Source organism: Chaetura pelagica, unplaced genomic scaffold (assembly GCF_000747805.2).
Source record: "Chaetura pelagica isolate M959 unplaced genomic scaffold, ChaPel_1.0 scaffold2, whole genome shotgun sequence".
Lineage (NCBI taxonomy): Eukaryota > Metazoa > Chordata > Aves > Apodiformes > Apodidae > Chaetura > Chaetura pelagica.
The window spans coordinates 2,624,664-2,650,079 of NW_009952796.1; the positions used below are offsets into that span (position 1 = coordinate 2,624,664).

Genomic DNA, 25,416 nt, shown 5'->3' on the forward strand with positions numbered 1-25,416 from the left:
CTCATATTTTAGGGAAAGAATATGCTATATAGAAGAAATTATTGAAAGTAAATCACAAAAATACAGAAGATCTCTGATAATACCCCAAAAGAATGTTGTAATTTCTCATATAGAAATTTGAGAGTTAAGACATCAACAAATGACAGCTGCAGCAATAGCTTACCTGCTAGCTGTTTTTACAGAGCTGTTCTTCTTATGTCCTCTCTCCGATCGGTTGTCTCGCAAGAGTTGAAGCTATTAAAAAAAATATGTTCAGAACAGGCTCACCAGCAGTGCCTCTAGTAGCTTTTTAGAAATATTATCCTGGAGTAATCTTTCAATTGTTTTCACCCAAGACTCTAAAAGAGATGGGCATATAACAGAATTTTACAATAATAGCTAATATTTCAGGATATATCAACCAATTCTAAATTCTTAAATAACTTTAAAATTTCATTCTCCAAGCATGTTCAAAAAGTCATCTGATCAACATTTGCACAATTAAATTATCTGTAACATTTTAAGTTTTTCCAAATTTCAATTTATATTTTTGAAATTGTACAATGAAAAGTGTTGTAGAACACTCAAACTGCGAAAAACTATTCAGGTTGGCACTTGTATCTCAACAGTTATTAAACAGTCATAAACTTTTCTAAGCCCTAGGAGCTTTTGCAATTTTAAAATTGCAGAATCAACAAAGTCACAGTATTAAAGCTTCCCATAATAGTGGGGCAGTAGGAATAATGAGGGATTAATTTAACTGAAATGGTGACTCAGCTTCTGGAACAAGCTCCGATTTACCCTATTTATTTTTAGACATATCAAGAAAGACTCTTCATTCAGACTACCTCCAATACTTGGAAGTTTATCTCCAGCATTATGATATTAGAAAGGATGAGTAAAGTGGCAGTAACAGTAAAAAAATGACTGTCAAAAAGTTACACTAAAGGAATTAAAGCTAGACAGTATAAAAAATATAAATGTTTCTTGTAACTAATAATATATTATTATTATCAACGCTCCTTGTTATTCCAACTATCTAGTTCTCAGATGCAGTAAAATAATGCAGTCTGGTTTTAAAAGGCAATCTGAAGAATACACACAGGTAATGCACCTGATATATTTTTGCAAAATATTTTTTTTCATTTTCTTAACATCAATGAATCAAGCACTTATGATTAATATTTAAATGTAGCCACATTTTTTACCAGTTTGACATTCATACAATGTGTATTTATTTCATGATCAAGCTAAGGAGAATGGTCTTACTGTTATCAGTATTCTCTGGCTGATAAGTGAATTGTACTTGTAGCATGTACAAATACAGATCACTTGCCAGAATTTAGATGTAGCTAGTTAATTATATTCTAACATAACAACTTAAACCCCACAAATTAATTAAAAATAGTAAACCCAGGGAAAAAAAACAGTTACACACTATGGATCTTAAAAAATTTAGTGAGAATTTCATAGGCGATCAAAATTGTCATGACATTGCACCACCATTCTTACGTCTTTCACTTGTCTAAAAAAAAATTAATCCATTATGGGCCAATAGGATGTACATTATTTGATGACATCAGCTTTACTTCACAACTCATTAGTAATCTCTAAGTTACAAATATACTTAAATTCAGATAAGCTCTAGGGAAATATGCAATGAACACATACAATTTAAAATTAATTCAAATCTACTATTATCTGAGAAAAAGGAATTTGTCATTATATACCAGCTAAGCAGATGTTTCTCATACTCTACGCTGAATGGATATTGCCAGTATGTATGATGTAGGTTAACATTCCATGGCAGCATAGAAATTTCCATACTTTTAAAATCTTAGAACCTTTTACATAAGTAAACAGTACATCTTCAGTTAACTACCTTGTTATGTGAGATAACAGATATTAAAAATACAATTTAAAAAATATTACTCAACTGCATTCTAACCTAGCAAATTTGACTACTTATAGCATCAAAATTTCAAAAATAAGATATAGATTTGCCCAAGATAATTTGTATCATGGTTAGTTAAGCTGAAGCATGCTCATATTTAAAAAGGTCTCTTTTGTGTGTTTTTTTTCTACTAGGAAATATGTTTCAAAATAATTAGAGTTAAATGTGAATCATATAAAGCCACCTATTTAGGCGCTAAGTGTCAGTCAGCTTAGTGCAACATGTTAGAAGTTCACAATTTACAGCTAAAACTGTACTATATTTTATCCACTCTGACAGTTTAGGACAAGTGTCACTGTTTGACTCAGGTTCGACAACAATGCTCTCGATCCCTTCCCCCTCCCACCCAGGTACGGAAGGAGAGAGAGAAGAAGAGAGAGACTTGGCTGGATTGAAAACTAAACTACACAGCTTTAACTAAACAGTAATGATATAAGAAAATATATACAATTATATACAAATATGTTCAGATATGTGTAAAAGCCTCTCCTGTCTCCCCACCCCCAGCAACTCCCACAGCACTCTCCTTAGCTGCGAACAGTCCTGAAAAATCCTGGAGCTGCTGGAGAAAAGTGGAGAGTTATGAGGGTCAGGAGAGCTCGAGCCTGGGGGCCGATGGTGAGGGATGGACGGAGTCCTCCCTGGATTCTGGCCATGGAAGGAAAAAAAGGGAAGAAGAAGAAGCAGGAAGGAAATTGTCTCCTGTGATCTCTGACCTTCCTCTGAGCTTACGTAGACATACGGAATATCTCTGGCCAATTTTGCTGTCTGTCTAATTCAGCCTCTGACAGTGGGGTCATAGATCTCCCCATAGTGTCTGATCTGGCAGAGTAAAGGTGCAACCTTGAAGACGCAGCAGTTAGAAAACATTCCACTCTTATCAGTCTTAGCTGGAATGCTCTGGTGCTAGTTAAAAGCTTACTGAAGGAAAAAATAAATCAGTAAAAGGAAAATTGGCTTAATCCTGGCTCAAACCAGGACAACAAGTAACATAACTTTGAGAGATTAAGCCTGCTCTGGAGTTCAAAAGAAAGGGAAGGAGACAGGAAAGAGTATACACTGATTGAAACAATGGCTTACTGGAGCTACTACAAGTGGTTCATGATGGGTCATCCTAAAATGAACCCTCTAAAGATTCTATGGGTCTTATTTCCTTTGGAAGTTTCAAATCTATTTAAATTTGTAAATGTGGTAGTGAACTGGCACAGATCTAATGAAATCAACGATGTTGTATCAACTTTTACTGACTTAAAAAAATGTACTATGGAACTTCAGTCATGATGTGTTCAGGTATTTTTACTGAATAGTTGAAGTAATTTATACATTTATGAAATGCAACTAGGCTTATTTTCACATTTTATAGTCCTTGGACAGGTTTTTCAGTTTAGATATTACTGCCATCCATTAAAAAAGGGAACACCTCCATGTCAGAACACAAGCCAAACAACTGCTATGAAGACAGGCTGACAGTTGGGGCTATTCAGCCTGGAGAAGAGAAGGCTTCAGGAAGAGCTAGTAGTGGCCTTCCAGTACCCAAAGGGGCTACAGAAAAGCTGGGGAGGGACTTTTCACCAGAGAGGGTAGTGATGGACAAGGGGTAATGGCTTTAAACTGGAAAAGGGTAGAGTTAGGTTAGACGTTAGAAAGGTAGCAAGGTGCTGGAAAAGTATGTGGAAGCTCCCTCCCTGGAGGTATTTAAGGCTAGGGTGGATGAGGCTTTGTGCAGCCTGGTCTAGTGTGAGGTGACCCTGCTTATAGCAGGGAGGTTGGAACTCAATGATCTTTAAGGTCCCTTCTAACCTTAACCGTTCTATCATTCTATGATAATGAAATAAATGCCATGTTGCAAATCAAACAAACACATCTTCGTATTTCCTCAACCCCATCTCTAGGCTTGGACCTTCTAAGGACTACATTGTAGGGGATCAGCAGACAAACTAGAGAGATATTTTCACCAGTATCTGCACGATGATGGAGATTTAACAGTTCCTTTTTTTTTTTTTTTTTTTTTTTTTTATACTGCACTGGTCATTTAAACAAATGAAATGAAGAAAAATGGAATTGAAGGTCTTCCTGCAGAAGCCTGCCCACTCTTGTCACTGTTCTGTGTTTCTTGATTTTGTGAGTCAAATGTTCTGCTTTCAACATTTTGAGAAACAACATTGGGAGATACTATGATTAAGAGAATCATTAAGAAAAAAATAAACAGACTTCATTTAACTTGTTAAAACTCAAAGATACTTAACTGATATTAAGTGACTAAAGATTTTTAATTAAGGGACTTTCTGAAATGCACCGCTGTTAACATGTTTCCTTACAAGAAAATACGAAATCATACCTGCTTTGTTTATAATTTCTTAAAATATTAGTCCACTACCTCTGGAGTAGAGGTAGTTAAATTCCTTTGTACATATCAAGTAAACTTTTCTCGATCAAAGCAGTTCTTACCTGGCTATGTTCCTTCCTAGCTCCAGGGCTAAACCAGTGGCTGTGGGAGAAAAAGAAAAGACAGATTTAACAATATAACTAACAAAGCACATGCTGTCATATGACCAGTCTGTGCGTGCTTTTGGGTATTTTATTGTCTGCCAGGAAAATACAGCCTTTGGCTATGCTTTATTTTAATGGGATATTTTTATTGAACTCTCCAACTCTGTAACAGTTTTGAAAGAACACACCACAAATTTCACTTCCTAGTACGTACTGGTTTTATAGGTAATTCTGTTTTGTCAAACAAGCTAGAATATATAAATGATAGCTTTTTAATATCCTATAATGCATGTGCTAGAAATAATTTAATAGTTAGTACTGAAGTGTTATTTATTAATGATAATAGCTGAAAAGATTTTTAAGTACTGTGAACTACCTGGTAGTTGCTGACGCATTCTTTCACAAACTAAGGTCTGAATTTGAATCTACAGTGAAATTCAATGTCTGTACATTCAGTGGCTTCATATCTCTATACAGTTGCACAATTTTGACAATCAGTGGCCTTATTTCATAGAGGTGAAAATTTGGACTAAGATGTTGACGTGCAGGGACAAGACCTCACAAAGTGAGTTTTCCCTCAGCAGCAGTAGAAGCATATTAATACTAGTTCACATACACACCGTGATCACAAAGAACTGGATTAACACATGTAGCTGTAGTAAGCATTATACAAATACAAGGCAAATGTTGACACTTGGAAAATGAAAAGAAGGAAAAAACAATTTAAACAAGGGGCATCTGAAGTAACATATATAGTACCTAAATATTATCCATGTAAGCAAGCAATAGACTTTGGGCAAAGGAAAAAATAATTCTATGCATCACAATATTGCACAAATGACCATCCCATTATCTGCTCTCATGCTTGCAAGTTCCTTTAGAATTGTAACCAAAGCTTATAGGCTTAACCTAGTCACACTTTTTCTGAAGTAGTTAAATTCAATACAGTTTACTCTCATTTTTTTCCTCACAGGAGGTACATAATGACAATAAAATTTTTACTTTAATTTAATATACTGAGAAATAGCAGATTTCATTGTATTGTTTGGTCTAAATATTTTTATTTTTTTTTTAAAGTCACAAATATGAAAGTTTTTTGGCACTCATTTTTTGTGAGTTTGCTGATGAGCAGTCAAACCTCTCATTCTTGTATACAAGACTGGCTGTCACCAAAACTGCTGACTCGTTTTCTACTTTGAAGGTAATTAAGGAAAAGAAGTTGAAAATTAAAAAAGAATGACAGCAATACAGTTAGAAGTATACCTTGAGATAAAATTCAGTATGCATTTATGCATTTTGGACATGAAACACTTATCAACTGCAATGAACAGTTCAATGTGATGAAAACAGGGAGATATGATGCACATGTAACTTTGATATTGGCAATGGATGAGAAGAAAAACCACCACATTTGCAAGAGACCCAACGAATAAGGTCGCTAACATCCAAAAGCTGACAAAGATAAGAAATATAATGGGTTAGATTCAAATTCCTCTTTAAAATGTCTTGTCTCTCAGCAAACACTCAAGGAGAAGCAGCAAACTAGGGTATCCTTCTCCAAATAAACTCTGCTGGTTTGTGGAAATTCAGTGGATTATAAAATAAAATAATTATTAAAACATAATTCTATTGAAAAAATAGAAGATTTAGACATCAAAACCCCTTAATAAAGAATAAGACTTCATATAACTAGAAAGTGATATTCACATCATACTGATTTTTATTCTTTTGTCCTTTTACTTAATTACAGTATTGTTTGCTTGTTTGTTTCAATAAAATAAGCAAAAGTAAACCCCATAAAATACCACTTGAATTACTTTAGGGCAGACAGAACTTAGGAAATCTTTTTAGTTAATACAAACATTAGCAAATTATGGGGTACAAAAGAAGTGGATAAGTAGCATAATGCAGTTGGTACTGAGGATCTGATGTTTGTAGTATTTGAAACTTTGGCAAGCTGTGTTTTTAACTGTGGATGATGCATCTAGTAGCAGTTAGCATGTCTAAATGTTTCCCCAAATATATTACTTCCTAATCACACATGTCTATGATTTAGATTTCTGACTTGGAAAGCACAAGAAAATTTAATCTTCTTATTGTAACTATTCAAAACAAATAACCAAGAAATTGTGTTTTCAGCTGAACAGAATAAGAGTTTACAGTAATAGCACACTGGAGAAAGTAAACAAACTGAAGGACATATTTAGATGTCTCCAAGCAATTAATTCAATGTCTTCTAGCAGAATTCGGGTTATATTTCTCACATGATATATCATGTTTAAGAACTGATGCTTGTTGATTTTCATATATTCATGCTTGGAATTTATTAATTTCCTTATGGAGAAAAACAAAGCAGGTCTTTTAAAAGTACCCATATTTGGTATCTAGCCTTAAAAAATGTTGCATTTTAGGTACTCAGCAAGTTAATTAAAACACATTTACAAAGCTGTGAACTTAATGTTTCACTACAAAAAATAAAATTAATTACAAAAGATTTTAAATACTATTACCAAATAAAGATCATTATATAACTGAGCTGAGGCTCTCATCACTTGTTTAGTTCAGTATTTAGTTCTGTATTATGTGTCTTTGGGACAGAGGTACTACTGTAACACAAACAATAATATGCAGTTATAACTCCCATCACTGATACTCACTCATGATGAAGAGAATCCTGGGACAAATGAACTGTTTTCCTGCTGCCACCTGGTCCTGGAGTTATCTAATGAAAAAGAATAGGAAAAAGTAGTCTTTTAATAATGGGGCAACATTGTTGTCCATACATGCAGTGACTAACTATTAAGAAAACCTGCCACAAATACCAAATAGGGACAGCACACTAGATGTAGTAAATGCATTTAGCAGTATCTGCAATTTTTAAGCAAAATGAGTGCATAAGTTCTCGACAAGATTTACCAAAATCCCTTATATAGATTTTTGATTGGATGTCAGACAACATGTCCGGCAAATGTCAGACAACACACATTTGTAGATGTAAGGGGTCTAAGTTAGTTTTGAGACATCCATGAAGCACTTTATCTCCAAGAAAAGAAAGCTAGCTGTTTTGAAAATCATAATCAACATACTATCCTCATTTACAGATAATACAGCATTAAATTAATTCTTTAAAGAACTCCCGATCTTTGTATCCCAACAAAAAGCTTTTGAAATTCAAGTTGATGTGGGATAGAGAGCAAAGATAAAATAATTTTTACCATACTGTACTGTAGACCTTGTCTAATGCTTTACATATACTTGAAACAAAAAAATACACAATATGCTCAATTTAAGAATTATCTTAAGAATGCATTATAGCACACACAGACTTTTGCATATTATGAAATACTGGTATTGCTGAAGAATGTATTCAAACAGCTCTATTTTTATATTTGAAATCTGTTTGTTTGTCTATACATGTAGATAAGTAAAAGCAGAAGAATGAGAGACCACCCAATAATGCTAATGAAAAAACAGAGAAGGAAAATAATTCCTGTTGGAAAGAATGCAGGAACAAATTTTCATTGCCTTGCAGATAGTTCCGTAGTCAATAGATGACCACAGGTAGCAATGAAATCAGGTATTCTGCCAGTTTTGAAAAGAAATGACAAAAACTCAATGGTACTAGATTTATAGGGCTCAGACTTGTCAAAAATACTAAAGCAGGAGATTCACAGACAAAAGCAGCCTACTCTTCATTAACAGAACAATGTGCTGAACTTTTTAAGAAAATATCTCTATTCATCTGGTGTCATGATGCAGAAAAGCCAAGGCAGTTGGAGCTCCAAGCCTGGAAAACACCTCCTGAATAATCTGAAAGCTCTATGCAGTTAAGAGTATTTGACCAAAATCTCTTTTTTTGACCTGAAGAAAAGTATCACTTGGAGCTGAGAAACCCTACATTGTTGTCACTTTTGTGGCTGATGATGATTGAAAAGAATCGTCAATACCTTAAGGCAGAAAAATACATAAAAACCTAGTAAGGGATACAAAGAAACATACAAATCCCTAGTACAAGAAATCACGGCAGATAGATGGGCAAAGAGCACATACTACTTTACCCACATTTGGAATTTACTGTTTTAGTAGCCTTACTGAGGCCTTATCTAGCCACATGGTAATAATAACACTGATCAATTGTTACATTTGTAATATCATAGTTTGCCTAATAACAACAGCAAGAAATGTCAGTTCACAAATTCAGACCTTGAAATGTGAGCAACTATTTTAATATACAATTTCCAAATGGTAAGATTAATAACTGAACTGTTACTTTTAACACTATAGGTAAGCATGTAGCTCAGCTCTTGAGAGTTACATCCTGCATTCATGTCAAAATGAGGTTTTCATGCTAGTCCAGCGGGTATCCCTGGAATACAGTAATCCATTTTCTACACTGTGGCTATAAGAAAAGCCGACTGTGCCTATGTCATGCTTTGTTAGAGGTTCATGATCACATTATCTCATGGTGGACCTGACACTTTTATTCAGTTTACAGTATGTTCTGTGTACAGGCAACTTATTTCCTTTGCCAGGGCTGCTGACAACCTTTTCCACACTATATTAATCTTGTTTACAGACTTTATCTTGGTACAAATATCAGAAAACCAAACTTTTTATCTCAGGGAGAAAATAAACAACATGTTGACAGAAGCAAAAGCTATTTTCTGGACTAAAATTGGTTGTTTACCTGCAGCCATATTTATGGAAACAAGTTTAAATTTCCAGCTTACTCGAAATACATAATCTGAAATTTTTAAGCATGGAAATTTCAAGAAAAATCACTTGATAAATTGCCTGTTTCAAAATACTATATAAATCTCAGAAGCATGTTTTTCTACTAATTTATAGGAGAATATGAACTTGCTTGCAATAGTTACAACTGATGACAAACTACACTACCCAGGTTTCTCTTGCACACCCCAGATAACTTCAGTTACCAAGCAGCCACAGAATATTTATAAAACTAAATGCATGATGCATATGTATATATAATTGCATAAAAATGAATGTGATTCTGGTCAGTCACAATATGTTAATGCAAATGAATTCCTATTTGCAAAATTCATTTAGGGTGTAAAAAGCCATAACAAAACCTACTGCCCATTTTCATTTGCTACCTCTCTATTAGAAAAATCTACTCCAAATAGCTACCAAATTTGCACAGAATAGAGATTCAGCTGCTCCAGAAACTGGGAGCAGATTGCAAAGATAGATACTGAAATCAAAACAAATACCCTCTCAACTGTGTTGATTCTATATTCATGCATTATATAGAATTATTTTAGGTAATGAAAATTAGGTGCACAAGAAGACATCAAGGGGTAAAGTAAGTACTAGTTTTCCACTGGGTAACTCAGAACAAACAGCATGTATCCTAGTGTGTATGCCTAGTGTGTATGACTGCACATGTATATCACGGAATCAGAATTGCTGTGATGGTAGTGTTTAGCAGAGTGACAGATAAGGCCTGTTTTAAAGTTTGAGTTCATTCAACACTTCTTGATAATAGTAAATTCTTACATACTATTAAACATCCTCCTTATATAGAAGAGTGTTAGTTTTTAACAATCGTGTGCTAAATTAGCTGTGAGTGCACAGTATCATTGAGTTTTTTGTTACAGACACCTGAGCCACAGGGAAGCAAAGTGCATTTTGAAAAGGCACATTTTTGTAACATCCACAAGTGCTGTAGGTTACTTTTGTCACACACTTTACAGCAAAAAAATGCAGCAGATTTTTTTCCTAATATACACATAGCAGGATTTTTTTCAAATCTTTTGATGGATAAACTTTTGGGGAAAAATGCCATGGCATGCTTTAATATACAACATGAACAGAATACTGGCTTCAAAAGATCCTTCCTGTGAAATATTAAATTGCCTAGGAAATACCCAAGAATCTCTTTCAAGCTTTTTAGCAGTATATTCAACAGTCTCTTTCTAGAAGTTGCATTACTCCAAAACTGAACACAATCACACTCTTACTGGATCTTAGGTAACTATAACTAATAGAGAAAGTGAAGTAGTGCTAACTATCTCCTCTAATTAATAACAGCACATTTTAAAAAAATTCCTAGATGTAGCAAATGACTAGAAATTAAGTCCTAGAGGATGAGGTAAAAAGCAGGCTTTGGGCATTGACCACCTCTCTAGGAAGTCTGTTCCACTGTTTGACCACGTCCTCAGTAAATAAATGCTTCATAATCAATGAATCACATTCTGCTTGCAAAATATATGCAAGTGACAAGGAAGAAAAAAAAACTCAAGAAAAATAGGTTAAAAAAGTGGGCTTTAATCCTACAGCAAACAGATATCCCTGCACATCTTTTACTGTTTTCTCTTATAAAAAAAAAAAAAAAGAGCTTCACACTCCAGATAAAATGAGAACCAGTAAGTTTCTTAAAGAATATGTCCCAGCTCCCCAGTCTCTCTAGTGATTTTACACGGTGTTAAAGAGTTTTCTCTACATTTCTTTTCACACAAGTGATCAAAATGCCTCTTTGTTCATCTACAGTTGTTGAATGATTAACAGATGCAAATGAAAAACTATGGCATAAGATTAAAAGAAAAGTCCACTATTGAATATAGCTCTTTAAGAGAAAGATGGAAATTGTGTATCTCATGTATAAAACAAAACAGGGAATGTCTTTGTAAATCTTTGCTATTACACAGTTTTTCTCTACTGTTTTTAAGATAAACCTGGAAATTAAATTAAATAATTGTAAACTTACGATGAAAAAGACTTTGGAAAAGAGACTGACCTAGGTTTAAGTTTTTTTCTTTGCTTGTTTTAAATGGTAATACTTGCAGAAAATAAAACCAACTCCCCGTTGAAAATAAATTTAAGATCCTCAGGACTGCATTAACACACAGCATCACTATTTCAAATTTTTATACTAGGGAAGGGAAAAATGCTCAGGGCAGCTGCCTGAATTGTATTAGATAGGGCAAAAAAAAATAATCAAAATTTTAATACTTCATTGCTCTGTAAATAGCTAGCATTAAACATATTTTATTTAACTGAAACATAATTTTTATTTGCACAAAGAACTGCTAAATAAATACTGCAGAAAAATGCTGTGTATAAAAAACTCCTTATAATATTTTAGCTGTCTGTTTAAGATACAAAACTTATTATAGGGTGAACTTTTATCTTCACTAAGTCAACAGGATTTTGACCTCAGTAGTGCTGGCACTGTATTCTTCTTAGTTAAGGATGATCTAAAATGCTGAAATAATGCTTTTACTTGTACAATTATGATCTATAAGTAAAGTAACCCACACAGTGATGTAGACACAGGAGGACAGAGCAGAACAGCGATTAGGATACTAGCCTTGACCTGAGAGATGCAGGTTCAATTCCTTGCCCTGCTGCAGTCTTGTTTTTTTGACCTTTGATAAGTTGTTTTGTGCAGCTCAGTTCCTCATTCGGGAAAAACAAGAAACACATACAAATATGACCTTTCTTCCTCTGCCCAAAGTAATCTAATAGTTTTTCATACTTCATTGAAGTAATGTAATATAATGACAGTAAAGATTGTACCAACAACAAAGGATGTCATCAAAGCGTTTGCTTTAAGACTGTTTGAAGTATACTATTGAAAGTGATTTTTATTCCTACTGCCACGGGACTTATTATAGGAAAGAGAGAAATGTCAATATTAAATACATTTACATATATAGGCAGAATTACTCAGAACTCTCTGCAGGTACAAGTCTTACTATGACAGTTCATGGCAGCATAAGCCTACTCAGAGTGGATTAAAAAAAAATATGCACACAACAAAACCCCTGTTTTCAAATCACTGCCCAGCTTCAGCAGCAAGCTATGAGTGGCCTCTACTGGCTGACCAAAGGCTACAAAAGTCACTAAGCTTTTGCTAATAAAAATAATATGCTCATCAGTGCCAAATAATTCCCTTACGCTGTGGCTAAAAATAAAAGGCAAACAAGACAAGTTATACAACAGACCATGGGGAGAAAAATACCTTTAACACTGGTGCTCCTAAGACTTGTCAAAATATACACTGTGAATATATATATGCAAAAGTTGATTTTTCAATAGCTGATAATGGCAGTCAGTAGGATATATCGTGCTAGCTGTCAAGGTGGAAACAAACATTAATTTCAAGTAGTTAATAATTTTTAATGTAAATTACATACTTTTTATGAAGACTGAATTACTTCCAATTATGATAGCAGTGGTTTGATTTAGATGCATGTTTACAAAAAACCTGTTGCATCATCTGAGAAGCTATGAAACCAGAGACTACGTAAGTATTCTTTTCATAAATGTGAAACAAATTTGGCCTTTTCCTAATTTATAAAATTAAAAATGGTAACATACAGAATAATACAAAGAAAAACTAAAGCATGAGAATGCATCTATTGCCACAAAGATGATCTACAATTTCTTCCAACACATAAAATACTGTATTTTTATTAAAAAAAGGAAGAACAAACAATAATTATTTTTCTTTAAAACACTAATTGTGACCAGCACAACTTGAACAGAATAAAAGCTGTCCAGAACATGACCAAAAATACTTAGATTATCATGCAGCACCTATGCTTAAATAATATAAACAAAAAACTAAGATAAAAATTGCACCAATAGCAAGAAAGTAGTATTTTTACTTTTCTATAGGAATATGTGCCCGATTTGCCTTTCTCCCACAATTTAGTTGCACCCTATCAAGAGGGATTACTGTCCAACCTAAGTGCCTACTGATGCCAAAAGCTGACTGCCTTCATAAGGAACCACATGGTGCTCACTCAACACTGTATGCTGTGGTATTTCTAGCTCCTGTTCCGAATCCTGCCCCATTTCAGAGTTCTACCTCATTTCAGAATTCAGGCTTATTATCTCCACTGCTCAAAATTGTTCACAGGGTTATCTAGCTGACATGTAAGATAACCCTCCATCTCAATAGACACCACTGGGATATGACATGCTGACCCACAGTAAGCCCTGATTATTAGCTTGAAACATATACCATGTAAAAGGAGCTTCTAGCCAAATAATTTGTTTTTAACTCTTTTTGTTTTACTTAAACATTGAAACTCATTTTAACATCCTAAGACACATTAATGTTAAATTTTGACTACTACCAGAACACAGATGAAAAATACTATGAGTTGAAAGCAGATTGCAAGTAATACCTTTCTATTTTCAAAAGAGAAAGGGATTTTAGTTAAAGAAGTTGTAATTGAATGAAAAACAAATGGCCAGCCACTGCAATTGAACAGAATGACCCGTTGCCTTCATTGCAATGAAGCCCATGTTCTTAACACATTGAAAATAGTCTTGTAGCAAACAGAAGTACAGTAAGATTCCCTTCTTTCTGTCCTATCTTTTCCGCACTACCACATTTCCAGTGGCTGGGAAAGCATTTAGGATTAGCAAACCCCAACACAGGCAAGCAGAACTGATGTACAAGGATAACTCTCAGCTGCAAAGTGGCTTCCTATTGAGAACCTACAGTTTGGCATGATTTTAAAGTCTTGAACCAGTCAAGTCTCATTTGCATGAAAACCTCATTTCCTTTTCTTTTTATAAGGGGCACCCAGTGAGATATATGAAAGCCCTGACAAAACAAAAATCAGATAGCATCCTAAGCTTCATTCAGGAGAATAAACAGGTGGGAATACTGGGCATAAGAAAATGCTGATAGCAGCATACCTAGGAATTTCCCACACAAAGAAAATAATTCAGGTATTAGAAAATTTTTGTTTCCAAGATTACACTGGTAAGATTTCAAATAAAATACCTTTCAAATTTTATACAGTTCAATCAATAACAGACCCAATGAAATTTAGACATTGGACTGCTAAAATAAATGCATGACATTTTGCCCTTTAGGGCAAGTAACAGTTAAATAATCAGTGCCCACCAAACAATTTTTCTTCATTTCAATGGGATTTCCCACCAGAAAGGCTCACACCACTGTAAAACAGCAGGAAAAAGGTTTTAGGAGAGTTTCAGGTACAGACTTGGCCAGTTTCACTGTTGACAGTGTTGTATGTGGATGACAATTATTTTGAGCTTGCCTGTACATATGTTTTACCCTGCAAGCTTTCATGACTGGTAGATTTTATAAATCCTTCTGTGTTTGCTACTTTCTCTGGCATCTGAATTTCTAATGTATAACTATAACCATTGCATCAAGATGCAAATGCCAACTTTTTATTGAGCATTTTTAAGGTCAAGTTACATTCAAGGCTTAAGATACCTTTTTATTTTTCTCCCTAAGCAAAATCATATAGAAATAAAATATGGTTTAAAATATATTACAATAAGTATTATTTTTCTTAGGAAGACATTCTCAAGCTTTCCATCACCTTGCCTTCAAAGTAGCAAAAGTAAATAATTAATGACTTCTATTATAGAAGAAATGGAAACAAGTAAATTCGAATAGGTGAAAAATAATCAAAAGTGGGAATTCCACTCATACATTTTAAAAGAGGCTGTCAAGCTTGTTAGGCTTAATCGTAGTCTCACACTGGGATACAAACACTGAGATAAGGTAGCATTGCAATACTTAATTTCTAACACAATGTAGCTATCAAAGGTGTATCCTACCAAAAGCTCACAAATGGATTGTGCGAAGTCACCATTAACTTTGATTTGAAGGCTAAACTATGTCATCTTATTCTAAAATTCCACCTTATCAGTAAGAGCACTCCAAGGTTCTCTTTGTATGATATGAGCCCTATGTAATGGAAAACATCACAGTATGGTCTTAAGAGAAAGCCTATAGTTCCTTACAGTAACTTAAACTTATAATAAATTACAATGATAGCTATCCCAAAATGCTAATTAATTAAGGAAGATGAAGACTGTGCTCTAGTAACAGAACACTTGTATCTGCTATCCACTCGTCTAGCAAGATGAAATATCACTGCTACATTTTGTCCTACTTTTTTCATGGCATTCAAGTTATACTTACTTACTGAACACACTAGTTGCCATTCCAGTTGACTGTGGTACAATCCTGCAATTTACAAAGTGAATTTTCAAGTTTGCTTTTCATTTGCTGCCAATGCGTATCTGTGATGCTTGCTAACTAAATGCAAATTTCAGGATCAGTAACTTTAATTTATCTACAGAAGTAATGAAGTAATGAAGAAGTAATGTTGGCTATTCTATTTCCTACCAAATACCTCAAGATTTTACACAGTATCAGAACGGGGGCTGAATTAGAGGGCACTCAGCATGTTATTAAGTCTGGTTTGGTTTGCAGGCAGGTTTAACACTAGAAAGCGTGGTAGCCTCTCCCAAATGTTGTTAAGATCTGTTGCTCAGATTTCTCCTAGAAAATAAGAAGTTTCTGGTCAAGAGAAAGCTCAATTATTTAGTTATTAACGGGACCCCAGCAGGATAAATGTTGCATTCCACAAAGCTAACTGGAAACTGAGTTGAAGAAGAATTGCAGCAAATAAACAGCTCAAGTAATGGAAAATCAAAAGATAAAAAGGCACACCTGTAACTTTGGCTGATTTTTTAAGGATTTTGCATTTAATGGCAGAATTTAAGAAATTGTGTATATTAGCAGAAAGTGCTGTCACACCCCCTATAGCACTGAATTGTGCAGATGGCCAAGAAGAAAAAAATGTATGGAAATAGATGTTTGAATTTGGCATTATGACCCACAGATATTTAAGCACAATAAAACAATGTACATTTTGAGTTTTTTTTTACTATTCCTAAAATAAATAGATAGTGATACATTAATTAGGACTAATATTGTTGGCAAGAGATAGATGTTCACTGAAGAAATACCATAAATGCCATGAAATATTTGGGAACATTTCCAAGTACTTCCTGGATACAACTGAACGCTGAGGAAAGAAATCAATTGAACAAGGAAAACTTACAGAAAATTCAGGAAAGTTACAGAAGCAGTTCATATTCAAAAGGTAAAATTCAGCTTACTATTAAATCAGAGGTAATTTGTCCAATACTGGATTAAAGGAAGATACTTATTGAGGGAATGCATGTTCTTTGAGGTGTGGGGGGTAAATGGTACCAGTTACATGGTTCAAACAATATGAAGTGTCCTGAACCTTGAAAATTTCATTTTTGCGTAACTTGGTACACGAAGAAGTTATCTGTATGGGCTGATTTTTGTTTCCTTTCTTTTAATTCATTTACAGTGAAAGCCCATCAGCTCCAGAAGTTTTTTTATCAACCTGCTTAAGACAGATTTTGTGGCTAAAATTAACAAGAGTATATTTGCATTTGAACCTTAGCTTAAAGTTTCTGATGCTATTTCTTATAATTTTTTTATGATCAACCATCCTAGCACCATTTCACCCTGATAAACAACCCATTCCTCTTTCCTATTGTAGACTTTTCCATGCCCTTTACATTCATCTTTAGATAAGATTTTGGTTTGCCATGCGCAAAAGCATTTCTAGTGAAAGGCAACATAAGTAAACAGCACTACACAGAGCTCTGGATTGATTCAAGAATAAAGTAGAATGTATTTTTTTAAATCTAAATGTTTGTGCAACTTCTGACATTTAAAAATATTTCAGAGAACACTATCTCCAAGGTTTAGTTTTAGAAGTCAAATAGCAAATACAGGAACAGACAATAGCAGGGGAAAAATCCCTTTTACCTGAAAACAGAGATATGACATGCTTCCAGATCATCCCTAGGCAATTGGGGTATGTTTAATTACTGACAACACAAGGCTTCACATTTCGAAATTTACAAGACTTGGGTAAGGGAGAAAAAAGATAAGAGGACTATTTTGACACTGTAGGTATATCTGTATTAAGAGAGTTTTCCAAAGTACATTATGATTGAAAATTACTATGGCTTAAATAAAGGAGCTTACTTGGAAAATCCAAACATTCAGTGTCAGTTCTCCTTCCACCTGATGTTAGAGTCAACCAATCAATGCCTTCATGCCAAAAGAACAGATACAATATCTTTTCTGTATGAATAAAATTTTCTTCCCAATATGCTTTAGGATTATTATCTACAGAGAAGTAATGCTCTATTTTTGCATCTGCACATAAGGCTTTTGGTTTCTATTGAAAGATACTTATTTTTTAAACCACGTACAATGCTGTGAGGGATCTATAGCAGGGTTTCAAAATTATTATGGATGAAACTAAGTAAAATAATATAAATATGGGAGCTCAGTAAAGAAATTAAGACTTAGGGTTGGTGTTAGTTCACCACCATGAGTTCTGTAAAAGCAGTTCCTAAAAGTTTAAGTTTTCATGGTTCCTCAGGAGTCCTTGATAAGTAAATGACAAACAACTTCGTAGCTGAAAAATCTTACCCCTCATATAATCTTTCTTCCTAGTTTGGAATACATTTCTTTACATAGCAAAAACATAAATCTGCAGACAATGCTGCAGATAACAAAATGTGTGGTAGGCTAGAAAGACCTAGCAAAACTAAACAAAACCCCCACTATTTTCCCCAAAGCTGCAGCCGTTCATCTTAACAGACCCCTTAGGTTCTCATTAGATGCCTAAAAAGGGAATAAACTCCAGAGATGAAACAGCTGTTTTAAACATTCGCTGACTCCAGAACCCATAAAACCTTAGGGTGATTAGGACAGGATGTACCAACCACCTTTTGCATACATTAAAACTGTCCTCATCTTTTACTGAATTATCGATCACATTCAGCTCGCAGAAGTGAACAGATAGAGCTCAAGGCACGAAGCTTTACATGTGCCACAAGGTAGCAGAACAGTAGGAGGGGCAATCTTCAACATGATTGAAAACAGAAAGCCCTAGAAACAGTGAACAGCAATGTAATTTTTACTTAATGTATGATATACACATCTTAAAATCTGGATTTCTCCTAATATATATATGTATAAAAAAGCAGCATTCCCACTAAGAGCATTCAATTTCTCAGCCATATGACTCAGAGACGTAAATAAACACGTCTCCATTGAACAGTAAACTCCCAGATCAAACTTTTATTTTATTTTAATTGAGTAAGTTGGGAATATAGTCATGACATCAACACATTCTGAAAATACCAAAGTTTCAAGCAAAGGATTTTCTGATTAAATTATTCAGTGTAATAGATACTTTCTTTATCAGGCAACTAAAATAAAATAAAGCATTTAGAAACGTACTGGGTATATCATCACTGCAGCTCTTCTGTGTTTACCAAGCTAAGAGTAAGAATGCATGCATGTTAATATGAAATGTCTTGTTTTACATACAGCTTTATGCATTGTGGTGCACTATTTGTAGACCTGCAATTACTACACAATGAACAGATAAGGACTTGCATTTTATCTTAATTTAATTACCTCATATTCATACAAAAGATAACATTTATTTCAAATCAGAGTGGAAATGTTTTTAAGTAGTCAGTTGCATCTTACATGTTGACAGCATAAGCCCAAGAAATTTCCAATTCTGACATTTTAAAGTGTAAGTTGCACTTACTTGACAAAACTTCCACCTTTAGCACCTCACAAGAAAGTGAATGCTATTAGAAAGACTGTATGGATACATTACTTCCAGTTCTGTTAGTTCAAATTTCTTTTACTTTTATTTACTTTTCTAAAGGGACAAGCTTTTCAGCTGGTAAAAGTATGCACATTAAATGAGCTACAATTAATTCACTGATAAAGCTACCATCCTTGTACTAGCTGAAGAGCCAGTTCTAAAATGTACACTCAAATATTTATGCTTCCAGGACAGTAAACTTTAAATAGATTTGAAAAAAGGAAATGTTAAAATCCAGAATACCTCATGTCTTCTCTATATTGCTAGACTGTAACATTTGTGTTTAACAACTATCTATCTCATGGTGAGAAAAGCCTCAATGGCGTCTATTTTCGAAGTAGTTACATATATTTAAACTATAAATATCTTTTGGCTTTTCAGCACAAACAGACTGTTAGATATTCGAAAACGGCAGGTGCCACATTGTTCCCTGGGTGCAACACAATGGCAGGTCAAACTTTTGTTCCTCTTGTCCTACAAACAATTTTCAAGCCCACGCTCAATAAATAAATTTGGTCTCAGCACTCCCAATCAGGGCTGCACAATCCCCTCAGTAGCAGACCTATGATAAATGGACTTATTTTCCCAAATCAAACACTTGAATTTAAATTCAGATGAGTTAATGCAAAGGTCAACATTGTAATCAGTTCTTTTGATCTTTATAGAATTTCTAGAGTAATACATAATAAATCTGAAACAAGGCAATTTGCAGCTCTGTATGTGTGGCTGGTAATAAAAATCTTAACGATTAGAGCCTTTATGTACTTAGGGAACGTTTTATAGTAATAGCTATAGTGAGAGCCTCAATGCATGGGGAATGATGGCAATAGATAACACTGAAAGACATGATTGCTTGATTCTTTATATAGTTTATACAGTATGTATAGATTATACATTTTAAATTAAAGTACAATGTTTCTGAAGAGCCTCCCAATGTTTTCCTAATACTCTATTTTGGATTTGTATACTCTACATAATATGGCCTTGATAAAAACTTGTGGATTTAACAAACATCTCAAATATTGAGAATGTTATTGTTTCTTATACTACTATGTTACTTCAGGTAGCCATCAACAAAGGAAGAAATTAAAATCTTTGTGCACAAAGCACGTACATATGTCTTGGTGTCTTTTTTAAAAAGGAAAATTCCTTTTTCTGAAAGCATGTATTTAGAAGTAACGTGTATCACTTAAAAACAAAAACATGATTATTGAACAAAAGGCACTCCTTTGTCTTAGAAGTAGACTAAAAAGTCAGCCATGATACGAGGAAATTCTTAAGATCAAAAGGTTAAAAGCTGTTTGTTTTTTTCTTTAACAATCACTATGTTTTCTTGATAATAATCAGTAACTACCCAATCACTAAAAGCTTCCTTTTCCAATATTCACAAAATAAGATATTCAAGAACAGACAATGTGTCAGAGAACACCTTCCAAAAACATACAGTAATGTAGTTGAGTGAAGACAGACTGCAGTTTAAAACTGCAGAAAGAATACTTTCTGAGGAAAACTAAGATGAAGCAACTGTCAGCAATGACTGCAGAGGAAGGCCCAAGAGTTCATTCATGAAAATAGCCTCTGAGGATCCTGCTATCAGGGCAGATCAGTTATCTGCATCTATTAAGTGAAGCTGAGAAGTAACAAATTTTGATTACTTTCCCTATTCAAAAGTCTCCAATTCTCACTAAAACACATACACATTCCTTTGGCAAAAACAAAACATCTCACTCCAAATTCACTTAGGTGTTAACTATACAAGCTAAGTAAAACCACCATCACACAGAAGCATTACTGACATTAAGTGGTGTTTGTGAGAAGTAAAGCTTATTGCTTGGTTTTGATGCAAGACATCATCTCTTCTGTAATAAATGGAGTAGGTGACAGTGATCCTCTTGGCATGCTTGGAAGAATGTCTTAAATCTCATAAAGTGAGATAACACAACTGTTTTAAGGTGAATACACTTACTGCATCATATAGGGGTTGTGAAGTACATCTAAGCCTAAAGATTCTCTAAAGAATCTGACTTGATACTGCATGACAGGTCTATTAAAAGTAATCATTAGTCAAAAATCAATACACCACCATATATATAATGGATTAAAATCACAGCTGATCATCTTCAGCAATAATTATATCTAAGGAACCTTCTTCCAATAGACTTATTCCTAGTGGCACTCTACAGGAGTCTTGATAAAGATATTGAACAGCAATAAGCTAAGAGTGCAAAATTGGAAAAAACCACCATCAGCAAGACACAGGAGCTAGCATGCAGGCTATGTCAAAGTTGCTATTATGGCAAGTATAGAAAAATCAGTTTTCACAGCTTTCACACTGTTGTTTTGAAAGACGCTGCTGGTTTTTGGTGATCCTGAATTATTTTGTTAAATTTTCATCTCACCTCTTCAGAAAATAGTAGTTTATTAAAACTTTGTTCAAGGAGATGGACTGACATTTGTAAAACTGTCATGAAGGGGGCTTTCCCCAGCTTTTCACTGTTATTTCTTATAGAAAAGCAGAGGAACCCGCTTGCTATGAAACAACTGATAATCTCATGAGGAGGACACCTTCTGTGAACAAACTCATTGAGCATTGGTGGTAGTATTTTGGTCTCTCGTATCTCAACTCATGCACTACTGGCTCAGTGTGAAGAAGACAGAGGGAAAACATGACATAATGGGCTTCAAAGACAGAGTTACTAAAAAAAAAACCCCACATAAATTTTCATCTATGCTTATTAGAATAATAAACTCAAGATTGCAAGAACGTAAGAGTTAAAGACAACAGCTTTCCTAGAATAACCATGGACCACTGGAGCAAAATGCACAGGGAGCGCCAAGGATGGAAATCCTTCAGCTCAAGAGAAAAACACCCAAGAACTGACTCTCTAGTTTTGAAATAGAATGTAAATGACAATACAAGCTAGTAACTGTGACTGAAGATCACATCATCACATTGGAGGAGCTGTTTTTTGGTATTAGGGTAACAGTGTGAATGCATTCTTATTAGGAGTATTTGAAGAAACCAAAGACATCAAGATGAAATTGTAATCTCAGTACCTTGAACACAGAGCTAAATGGCACAAGAAAAGGAGGAAGTTCCACATATAAATCCCCTCAAAACAAGGTGTGACTCTAAACCACAAAAGAAAAGCATCTGAAGTTTGGAAAAAATTGGCAAAGAGAAGGCAGTGAAAGGATGATACTGCAGAGACATTCAGCTAAGAAAACAATCTTTGTAACCACACTCTAAATGGATATAAAAAGGCAAGAATTATTTTGTCAAGGCTGGACAAGAAACTGTAACTGAAAATAAAGAAAGATGGGAGGCCAAGCAAAATATTAAAACTGTGAAGAAAGACAGAAAAAGAAAGGCTGATTCTTAGCAAGACAGCCAAATAACATGATTTAGAAATAAAGTTAAGTCAAAGCTGACACATACTATTGACTGATATGACAAAGGCTGACAGCATTCTCCAGTGATTAAACAAGGGAGTGCCATATATATAAAATATATATATAAAATAATAAAAATAATGATAGCCCAGACAGGTTACTGAAATATTAGAGCTGTAAGGTGACGGACTGTGTGAGGTGGGAATAAAGACTAGCTACGGATAAGGTCTTGTTATAAAACCAGGTTTTATATGTGCTTTGCTATTATAACTAAAGCCAGATACTGTATACTAAATTCTACTCTTCCATCTGTTATTATGTCCCTATCCTGTCTTCAGCTATATCAACATGAATTTTGTTATTTCTGTTCAAACCAAACCCACCATAATAGCATGCCATTATTTTAATATTAAATATACCTCTTTTAAAAAATCTGTTTGTAGAATGTTAGCTACATATTTGTGTTCAGCTGGCAGATTAAAGCCTCCACCCAATATGCAACTATAATTTAGTAATTAAACAGTTTGTTAGTTTAATTAGTGCAAAATATATAACTTGCTAAATAAGAAATATAATTAAGATACACAACTATGCAATTATTATGTGTAATTACATAGGCTTTCAAAAACCTTTGCTTGACATGATGAAAGACCGTTTTAAGAGATTCTAGAGTCTTTCACAATTTATCTTGTGGATTACATCCAACCAACCAGATCGCAAATGTAAATGATGAAATGGTTTTCCTTCAGAATAAACTGTCTGCAAATGTAAAGAGAAATGAGAGTAGCCATGTAATTAAAAGTATCAGTAATGATACCTGAGTTAAGAGTCTAAGCTTTATAATGACACTTGTCTAGATTTTCTAGATAGTTCCTGGTGTAGAGATGATCACTTCATAAAAGGTGCTTTTTCTCTACCGTATTAAAGAAAAAATAAGTTAAGCTGCAATGCATCTGTACAAAATGGACCAAATGAGGTACTATCATGACTTCTTCCACCTATTCTTTGGTTAGAATTATGTTTTTTTAAGCATAAGCACTACTAAAACAAAACAAACAAAGTAGGAGTAAATCAGTTTTAAGATCCTCGGACTGGCATGATGGTTATCAAAACCCTGAGCAAATTTTTTATGGTATGAAGATCAAGAAGAAAACAGCTGAAAAAAAAAAGGAAAGAACTGTTGCAAGTAAAAAATTTGAGTGTCTAAGGTACTGAATTAAAAAATGTATCTTGTACCAGTGAAAACAGACTAAACAGACTCCTGTAAGAAACTGTTCTAACATAATTCCTGTTAAACAATAGATACCTATGAACAAAACTATGAATTCATATGGTTCTCTTGCTGTGTAAAAAAAGCAGGGATCTGCAGTTGTAGAAGAGAGAAAAACACTAAAGTACAAGTGATAAACACATCAGTGTAACAATGAGTATGGGGCTGATTTTGAGAATATGGACACTTTACACACAGGTTTTCAGAGTTCATCACTGCAGTACCTCGCTTACATCATATAACAAGAAAACTTCACCACAAACTAATTAATAAACAGAACTACAGTTCAGGTTTCTCTTACCAAAGTAATTATAGAATATTAGTGGAACTTCTTCTGTTCATGTTTTTTTTTTCTGTTGCTTGGCTGATTGGTTTTTTTTAAAAGAAAACCTAGGCAGATAACCCTGAACCTTCTTTGGTTTCGTTCTCAAGAGTACTAGCTATAAGAAAGCTTGGAACTCCTTTAAAGTTATTAATCCAGATGACTCTTCTACGTCAAACTAGGTTTGAAGTGTGCTCAAACTATATTTGGAAAAGAACTACCGAGTTTCTTCTTGTCACAGTGTCACACCTCCATGACTGTCATCGACTTCTGCAGCTACACAGTCACTTTCTAACTCTTGAATTACTGTGCAAAGCTGCAATATTTAAGAATTGGGTAAAGTATGAATAAGCAGTGCTATGTGTAGATTCACACATTATAAGAGACAGTAATTTGAGAAACCCCAGAAGTAACTCCCAGTAGAGGGGAAATCTAAGAGTTTGAGTACAGTATGCATTCTTGCTTTGCCTCATGCTCAAAAGCGCTACTTTCCATTTTGCTCAGGGATACATCATCAGGATAGAACAGTGCCTGCATGCAGCACTATAAGCTGGTCATCAGAGACTGTTGGGACAGATGCAAGATGTGGGTTAATGAGTTTTGGTGGCAGAGATAGGCACTGAATCTAGAGCTTGCACCTACCCTGTTCAGCAAGGAGTTATGCAAAGGTCAGATGATGCTTCTGCCGCCATCACTGGCTCTGTTTCCCAGGACGCCTATGCAGCTTTAGGTGCTCCTTCTCATGAGGAGGCTCTGAATCAATCAGCAATCCTGCCTCAAATGCCTAAGCTCTGAAAGGAATACCTGGCTTCAGTCATTTCTCTACATGTGCAAATTCTGTGCATTTCTGTGTATGACTTTTTTGGCCTGACGCTGACTTACACATGCACTGAGTATGGCACTGGGAAACAGAACAAATGATTTAAAACAAAATAAATATATATATTCTTCTTTAGCAACCAGAAGCCAGCAAAATGTTTACTCAAGTGGAGCTTGTAGGTGTTTAAATCTTTTGAGACTTGCTACCCTTTTAGTAAAAAACAAGTCAGTCAACAGAAAAGTAAAGTCTTTGGAGACATAATGCTGTTAAAACCATCCACATGCTTTGTTGTCTGAATCATACAATTAGGACTTAGTAGGTATAAAAAACAGACACCAAGAAGAAAAAAATTTAGAGAATGAAAAGAACTATCCTTCTTCAAATGTAACTGATTATTGCTCAGTGCTTCAATCTGTTTGGACACAGACTTTAAGAAACACAGGCAAATGGAGAAAGATTTTCTAACAATATTTTTAAGGTGATTATTACAGAAAATTAATAAATTCAAGTATTAATATTTATATCACTTCACAGTTCCCAATTAATGTCACAGAATTCTTAGTATCACCTGCATACCATTTGCTACATCAGTTCTTACAGGGAAGCAAAACAAAAGCACTTCAATTTTTTTTTTCTTGGTTCTTTCAATTTAGTTATATTCAGTGAGGTCTCCAAATTCTTCCCATTTTATTT

General features: G+C 34.4%; 1 protein-coding gene across 2 annotated transcripts in view; it reads right to left on the bottom strand.

Annotated features, from left to right (window-relative positions):
• The window catches only part of GPATCH2 (G patch domain containing 2), a 109,433-nt gene that overhangs the window by 28,683 nt on the left and 55,334 nt on the right, over positions 1 to 25,416 (bottom strand). For both annotated transcript variants that reach the window (XM_009994743.1, XM_009994742.1), the window contains exons 5-7: positions 7,081 to 7,145; positions 4,382 to 4,421; positions 164 to 234 (exon numbers count right to left, since the gene is read on the bottom strand). In XM_009994743.1, the coding sequence (XP_009993045.1) occupies positions 164 to 234; positions 4,382 to 4,421; positions 7,081 to 7,145 (176 nt within the window). The remainder of the gene's footprint in view (positions 1 to 163; positions 235 to 4,381; positions 4,422 to 7,080; positions 7,146 to 25,416) is intronic.